Source organism: Phoca vitulina, unplaced genomic scaffold (assembly GCF_004348235.1).
Source record: "Phoca vitulina isolate PV1807 unplaced genomic scaffold, GSC_HSeal_1.0 scaffold21, whole genome shotgun sequence".
Classification (NCBI taxonomy): domain Eukaryota; kingdom Metazoa; phylum Chordata; class Mammalia; order Carnivora; family Phocidae; genus Phoca; species Phoca vitulina.
The window spans coordinates 7,422,345-7,431,331 of record NW_022589724.1 but is presented as its reverse complement, the minus strand read 5'-3'; the positions used below and the strand labels follow the sequence as shown (position 1 = coordinate 7,431,331).

Here is an 8,987-nt window from a genome sequence, read left to right as displayed (position 1 = left end):
GATGGGACAAGCTCCAAAGACAAAACTAAATTCTTGATTTATATTATAGTTATAGCATGTTTCATCTTCCATTTATAGCTGCACTGTACAAAACAGTAGCTATTAGTAAGATGTGGCTATTTACATTAAAATTAATTACGATAAAAAATTCAGTTTCTTAGTTGAACTTGTTATATTTACAGTGCTCAAGAGCTGCCTGAGGCTAGTGGCTATCGTGTTGGACAGCACAAATACAGAACGTTCCATCACTGCATAAAATTCTGTTGAACAGCACTGCTCTAAAATATAAGCTCTTGGGGCTTTTTATCTTCTCATCCCCAAAAGCACATTGTAGATATTTAATGAAAGTTGATAAAAATGCAAGCACTGAAGCAAAAGAAAGCAGAAAAAAAGTTTAATTTTTAGATGAGATATTCCAGGTGCTTTTGTAAGAACTTAACTCTGTCATTCTATACAGAACATACAATCATTTCAACATACAAGTTACTCCACTTTGAATACTCTATGTTAAAGTTAAAAAGTTTTTAGTTTAAAGTTTAAAAGGCTTTGTCTTGTTTCCAAGGATAATGAGGCAATATGCTTATTAAAACACTAGTTTGCAGAATTGAGTACATTTTAAGTAGTTCATTAGAAATGTTCTTCATCTGTAACTTAAAAGTTAAACCTGAGGAATTAAGAATTTTTATTATCAGAACTGCATAGCAAAACCATGTCCAGATAGATAATAGACATACCAAATAATCAATAGATGAAGATAACTTGTAAACCATTTAATAAATCCAATTTAAAGCAAAACATGTTAGGAGAGATACTAAATGATATCCAGGTTAGCAAAGTTTTGAAATGCTTCATATTTTTTTAATGCAACAAAAGTGTCAAATGTTAAGTGGACACATACACCTAATATCATTTATCCCATGACAACAAACTGCTGAATATTTGGTTGTTTGGAAATAATTATTTGGGCTAAATTCACTCTGCATGTGGCACTGAGCAGTCATAAATTGAAAGTGCAAATGCCTGAATGGAAACATAGCTTAAATCATTTACTTATGCTACTATTCTACACTGACACACTAATGCTGTGAGAGATGTTTACAACTGTACAAAGTCTTGATATAGAGCAATAAGCTTGATGAGAAAATACAAAAAGGCCACAGGTCATACACAAACTAAAGAATGTTAAAGCGCATTTTGTTCAGGTAGGTTTTTTTTTTTTTTTTTTGAAGTCCTCGTGATACCACTTTAAGCGCATGCTTTATTAAAAGAAAGAGCATCTACAAGTATCCCAACACTTAAATCCATTATTAACTGAAAATAATACCTTACATTTACATAGCATTTTACTGTGTTGAAACAATTTCACATACTCCATTTCATTTCTCACAAATTCTCACAAATGTGAGATAAGCTGAACAAGTTACAATTATTTTATGTAAGGCAGTGGAGGCCCAAAGATGAGAAATAGTTTATGTAGAGGTCACAGATCTAGTTAAGTCTACGTATGGTAGAGCTAAGGTGATTAATTTTAAATTTAATTAATTACTTCAAAAGAAATGAAACCAAAATACTTTTTATATTATATCCAAAAATCTTAAAGACTATTGGTTTTTAATGTAAATTGCTCCAAAACTTTGTTATATATCTTACAGTATGAATTAGTTATAAATTTGATTTTAAAGAGTCTCCCTTAAATGGTAAATTAGACTCTGTGCTTTGGTACCTTAGAGATATTGAAAATGTTAAAAAACATATACATGGATTCTTACTGCCCTTAGGCTCTCCAAAAATTTCCAATACTAATAAAAAGGCCTTTTAACCACTCACTTACAATATGACTTATTTTAAAACTGTTCCAAACTTATGAAGCTCCAAGCCAAGGCAAACACATTCACCCATCTTCTGCCCACATACTGTGAAATCCTCCACATGCCCATTCCCCAGGACCAACTTACAGTGAATGGGTATCATTAAGAAAATATATCAGGTTAAACTAACATAGCTCAAATGATTATGAATCAAAAGTCAGTACCTTATATTGACCCAGAAATAACAAATACTGTTTTAATTTAGTAATTGGGTAGTCTGAGGAGAAAAGTACCATGGCAATCTCTATTATTTATTTATAAGCCAGTATTAACCTTTATATGGCAAGACCAACAATATCTTTTCAATAAAAACAACATATACCAAATGCAATCCATTTAAACTCCAAATTACTCAAAAAGCTTTATGTATTTACATTAATCAAATATTCCAGGTAACAAAGCATATCAGGTCACAAATATTTGCATAATGTGAATACTGTAAGATACACACAAAATTAAAACTATACTGAACATGAGGTAATCGTTCTGTAATGATAAAGGAAACATACATGATGTATTATAATGTTCTAGTACCAGCATTATGAAATGTACATTTTGGTTAAAAATAGCAAAAAACTTTATGGTTATTTGGGTGTTGAGTAAATGTATGCTGACTATACACTTCCCTAAAAGAATATATCCAGTTTAAAATAAAATCAAGGAAGTTTTCTAGACCCATTTTATGTGACTATATAAAAGTGAACCATATTATAAGCAGTTAATTTGAATTTTTTATAAACTATAAAATTACTTTTTAGAATTTCTGACTTATTAACAAAACATTGTTTTTAACATACAAACTTTGTCACACTCCTCAAAAGTAGCAAAACTATATGCACAGTAAATCAAACTTCACTAATTATGGAAATCTAAATACAAAGCATGGCCGCCGTATCGCACTTAACTATCTGTTGTATGAATTAGCCGATGAATGGACACTGATCTAATAAATATGGGTTTTTATAAAAAGAATTGTGATTTAAAAAATTTAAAATAAAAAGGATTATGATGATTTGAAAATACAGTCCTTAGTATTTTTAGCCTGGAATCCACAATATTTTATAGTAAGAAGTCTACAGTGTCCTCTTCCAGAATTAATACTCTTTGAAATAATCATTTCCTGTGTATATCCTTTTCCAATTTTTTCCATGTTTTCAAATGAAACAAAAGTAACTATAATTTTAGAAGTATAGGTAAATCATGAAATGGAGTATGTTAGCCTTATTAAATTCTCATTACAAATTATTTACTTTTATTATTTGTACCACCAAAGATCAGTCACAAAAAATTCAAATTATACATGATACTGTTCATACTTTAATAAATGAGCAAATAAAACCAAGCCAGTATGTTTCTTTAAATGATAACATAGGAAAAATTACTGTTTGCAGAACAAAGCAGGGCACATCTAGCTATACAGTGGCAGTTAATGGTTTGTTGACACGGTACAGATGCCATCAATAAAACCCATGTACAGACAGGCATACCTCTAATACTTTCCTTTTGTTTACTACACCTGGAACCTTCAAAGAATCACTGTGTATTAAATTTCTATGTGCACTCAGTTATTAAATGCTTGATATATACATATTTACCAAAAGTTAAAGACATATGTGACACGGTAAGCCCAAATAGTCAAAATGAATTCTAAAAAAATTCTTTTCTAAAGTGCTTAAGGCAATTCCTTCATTTCTTTATCCAGTTTACTAAAACCGGTTTGGGATTCAACTGCTAAAAGGGAAATGCAATACTAAATGCATGTTTTTATAAGACAAATTTTTTATACCTGTGATACATCCATTACCATCAACCTCTCATGCATTTCTTTTACAGAAAGCAATCATGTTTGACCTGCCAAAACAAACAGTAAATAAACTAATAAAAAATGTCTGAAAGAGTATACTATCTTCCCATAATGCATTAAATTGAGCAAAAAGGCTCAATATTTTTTAATTCAAATGACAATGAGAATGTTATATATTATCGTCAAGTTAACAATTACCTTAATGTGAGACTATTTAAATAGGCACTATCGATTATTTTCTAGTTCGAAAATTAGGGTGGCAAACTCTTCCAGTTTAACTTAACATACAAACTTAAAACCCTACACGTTTTGTTCTTTATATTTAGAGACCTTTAAGAAGAAGTACAGTAAGAGGAAAACCTCAGATTCTTATTTTGAAGTAATAATTGTTATTACTTCAAATAAATTTTCCAAATGAGTATTAGAAAGTTTTATATGAAGGGCTTCACATGATGGCATGAGCACAGGAAAGACTCATGCGCACTCCTCCAGCCCGACTGATACCCCGCTCCTCCATACCCCTGCGGCAGAAGGCTCTCAGCAGTGTAACATAATGGTCTCTGGCTTAAGTATCAGTTGACGCCGCCTGGGGCATGGAACAGGAGCACGCTCAGAAGAAGAAGGCACTGAATTAAAGAGAAGACACAATTACGTAAGATCGAATAGTAAAAAATTTTATACAAGAACTTCTGGCAAGAATTCTTCTGTGTCATTTTTGCTAAAACACACATATGTAACTGTTCACATTAAAGCACCTCCACCACTAAATTACTGCTTTCAGATTTGACTCCATGAAAGAGAATTGTAACTTTCTGTTTGCTTAGGTCCTGGAATAATCCCACTGTAGGGAACAGAACACCCAAAATTTTTTTCAAAATCTCTAGGAAGATCAAAAACCAAAATTATACTTGTTTGGAGAATCAAAAGGATATCTATTGACATATTTCATTTTCTCAACTGCCTTATAGTCGTTAAAACTACCAATATGTCATGAGACAACGGTGCAAATATAAATGTCTTCTGGAAAAATAATACCCAGTTCAAATAAAATTTCTCATTTAGGTTTGCTTTACCACTGAACAAAATATCCTATCAGTAAGCAGTAAACTTTAAGAGAGAATGAGCTATACCTATTCCACAGGCCTTTCTGTAAAAGGCAACTCAGCTATAAGCAGCAAGAGTCACTTCTTGGGAGAAGGCTGTCATAACAATACACTTAAAATGAGAATGAAAGTCAACATGAGAAAGAAAAATCCAGAGACCACTTAAAAATGCTCAAGGGATCCTTAAATACTGTAATCACAACTTTCAGTTTGGCTCAAAGAACTTGTATTACAAATTTTAACCAATTTTTAAAAAAATAGGTATGTTCTACTCAATAACCATGGATTTTACTCTTTGTTTAACACATTTTCCCTAAGTTTGGGAAAGATTCTTCTATGATGATTTTTGGAAGAATTATACCCCTTTAGAAAATAAATGAATGTTGTAGAAGGATTAAAAGAAAAATAACCTCTGAATAGTTATGTTTGAAAAATTCATGTGGCAAATAAGTCAGAGATATGTAGACATTTTTCAAAACACTTGTTTAAACCATTCCAAATCTTATTAAAAAGCAGACATAAATGACTTCAGTATAGTTTCAGGCACCTCCTTTTATAAACTATCCTTCTGAGATAAAACTTAAATGGTGTAAGTTTTTCTACCCTATATATAACTTCAATAACATTTCATTCCTACTTGAAGTATTAAAAATCAGTATAATTATCAATTATTACCAAATTCAAGTGGGAATTTTACCAAGATAACTATTAAAGGTAGTATTAAACTAGACAACAAAATCAGAAAAGAAAGCTTTTAAAAATCTTATCCATCATCCAAAATGATGGAATGAAAAGAAGTCTAATTAAACAAGGCAACATATCAAGCCTATCCCTTTGCCACTGTTCGTGCAGCAGGTAAAAAACTAAAGTATCGGTGATTTTAAGCTACTATGTCTAGAAACTCTTCTATCCACTCTATTTTGAGTTTTAACCACAAGAGAAATATCATGGTATTTGGGAAAGAGAAAATGATACACAATCTAGTCAGTAAACAAAAGAGGATAATTTAGCAAAACTCAACCTACTTACAAAAGGAGAAAAATAAACCATTGTAAGAAAACCTTTTTAGCATCCCCAACCAATTATTTCAATTTTTAGAAAACCTTAGAAGACTGTATTTTTTTTAAAGCTTCAGTGTAAGAATGTAGTAATAGGTAGTGATGAGATAAAGGAAAAGTATAGAGAAAAGACGACAAGCTTTAAATGCTTTCCTCTCAGGTCCTGGGGCTACCATATGTAACTAAACATATTAGAAGAGCCAAAGTAATCCAAGAAACACAAAAATGAGTTTCTATATAACTATTTAAACACTGCCTTTCTTCCCATTTACTCTTCAAAACATCAGTTTCTCGCTTTCGTATCTGCTTGCTTGATGATACTGCACAGTAGGTTCCCGTGAGTACTTTGCATTAGATGCTTAATGCTAACACATTCCAGGCCTTAAAGCAGAGCGTAGCAAACCTGATTTCCACCACTCGTAAATTTCTGTGATTAGTAACTGCACAGAAAAGGTCACCCAATCAGAAGGGGGGTAAACATATTCTGAGTAAGCATTACTGAGTAACATTGTTTAGGCTGCTAGCTGAACCAGTCATTCCATTTTCACTTTTCTGAAGTGTTCTCACAGCACTTGGAACCTGCATCCCAGTATTCAAAGAAAGTCCACCACACCAAACCTGAGAAAAGACAAAACAAAGCTTCAGTCAGCTTTCAAATCAAATTAGAACTTAGGTGATCCTTAAAGTTCCATTTGAAAGGCAAAATGCCACATATGTGAACGTCAACAAGTTCCAAACTGATAACCTTCATATTTGAACTAAGGCGAAGTGGAAAGGCTAACTCAAGAATCTTTTAGAACCACCGAGGCCACAGAAGTCTTTGTGGTAGCTAGCAGAACCCACTGGAGCTGCATATAATAGAAGGAACTAAGGGCTGCAGAAATTTAGAGATTAAATTTTTTAAAAAAGATTGTATTATTTATTTTAACAGAGAGAGACACAGCAAGAGAGGGAACACAAGCAGAGGGAGCGGGGGAGGGAGAAGCAGGCTTCCCGCGGAGCAGGGAGCCCGATGCGGGGCTCGATCCCAGGACCCAGGGATCATGACCTGAGATGAAAGCAGACACTTAATGACTGAGCCACCCAGGCGCCCCTGGAGATTAAATTTTTAGGATTAATAGGCAAAAGACAATGGCTACTATTACTGATGCTAAACATCACAACTGGTGAGCAGGGAGCCTGCTTCTCCCTCTCCCGCTCTTCCCTGCTTGTGTTCCCTCTCACTGTCTCTCTCTCTCTCTCTCTCTGTCAAATAAATAAATAAAATCTTTAAAAAAAAGAAAATAAACTTTACAACCAAGAGAAGTGCCCAAAGAGCCAATTTCCTCATCCCAATTTTCTTTAGATTGTGATAATGGAGTGTGGCCTGAAACTATAGGAATCTAACACTCCTGTGTTAACAGAGTAAAATCCATTATCTTCTTCCCTAACTTGTTAATAATAAGAACCTTTTGTAATTCTTTAAAGACTTCTAAGAAAAATGTAAATAGCAATATCCAGATAAACCATATTGCCATAGTCTATTAATTATCATAAATGTGAATAAGTTTATGAAAGATGAAACTGCTTTGCCTGTAAACAGAGTAGATACCATTCAATAAGATGAATGACAACTGATTTGGAACAGACTCAAATGAATTAAAATATGAAAGAATGGATCACTTAAATTATCACCAATGCCTGGTTTGTAGCTGACATAGCTTGAGACAAGGGACCTCCTAGAAACTGTTGAAGTATTCCTATTCCCACCTTCAATTATATCCTAAAGTGTTTAGTATTTACTAAGTGATTACAGTAATGTACCAAAGAATTTATTGACCTGTGAAATTTATAGCTGTATGATTAACATTTCAAATTTTTAAAACTAGCAGGTTCAGTAATGATAACTCCCAAAACACAAAAGCAGCTCTGTGATTATAAAACCACTACATTACTTTTTTGGAAATTATTTAAGTGATTTACAAACCTATTTACTCAAAACATCTAGCACAAAGGTGCAAGGGCAAATCAATGAAGAAAGGTTAGTCTTCTTCAGTAAGTGGCACTAGAATTCTTGGAATCCATATGCAAAAAATTAGATCTCAAACCATACCTGGTACCATATACAAAAAACAGCTCAAAGTGGGTCACAGACCTAAATGTAAAACCTAAAACCATAAAACTTTAGGAAGAATGCAAAAGAAAATATCTTTGTGAACTTGAGTTAGGCAAAGCATGATCCATAAAAGAAAAAAAATGGATAAACAGGATTTCATTAAAATGAAAACCTTCTCTTCAAAATGTTCAGAAAATGAGAAAAGCCACAAACTGGGAGAAAATATTTGCAAAACTGTTATTTGATAAGGGACTCATATCCATCATACATAAAGAAATCTTAAAACTCATTAATGAGAAAACAAGTAACCCAATAAAAAATGAACAAATAGTAGATACTTCACCAAAGAAATTATACAAATGGCAAATAAGCACATGAAAAAATGCTCAACATCATTTGTCCTTAGGAAAATACAAGTTAAAACCACAACGAAATACCATTACATGCCTATTAAAATTGCTGAACAACAAAAAATCTGACAATATCAAGTAACGGCAAGGATGTAGTAAATTTTCATATATTGCTAGTAGGAATGCAAAAGTCATACAGCCACTTTGGAAAACATTTTGGTAGTTTCTTTTAAAGTTAAACATGCACTTTCAAGTGATCTAATATTCTCACTCCTAGGTATTTACCCAAGAGACATGAAAATGAATATTCACACAAAAACCCATTTGCGAATGTTTACAGTGCCTTTATTCAAAATTGCCAAAAACTGAAAAGAATCCAAAAGTCCTTCAACTGGTGAGTATATATCATATCCACTAGAAGGACTAAAACTTAAAAAAGATACTACCAGATGTTGATAAAAATGTGGAAGAATCAAACTCTAATATACTGCTAGCAATTAATTAGTATAACCAACAACTCTGAAAAACCCTACGAGAGTTGATTACACACCTATCATACCATCTAGCAACTCCAATCTTAGTTAATACCCTGATGGAAATATATACCCACATTTACCAAAAGACATGAATAAGAATATTCACAGACATTATTCTAGACGTCCCCAAGGGGAGACCACTCAAGAACCCAATGATATATAAATGATAAAAT

The 8,987-nt window shown here is 32.6% G+C and overlaps 1 protein-coding gene across 4 annotated transcripts in view; it reads right to left on the bottom strand.

Moving 5' to 3' along the window:
* Positions 1–371: 371 nt before the first annotated feature.
* Positions 372–8,987, bottom strand: part of FSD1L (fibronectin type III and SPRY domain containing 1 like) — a 65,529-nt gene continuing 56,913 nt past the window's right edge. For all 4 annotated transcript variants that reach the window (XM_032418302.1, XM_032418303.1, XM_032418304.1 and 1 more), the window contains one exon: positions 372–6,451. In XM_032418302.1, the coding sequence (XP_032274193.1) occupies positions 6,329–6,451 (123 nt within the window). In that variant the 3' untranslated portion in view covers positions 372–6,328. The remainder of the gene's footprint in view (positions 6,452–8,987) is intronic.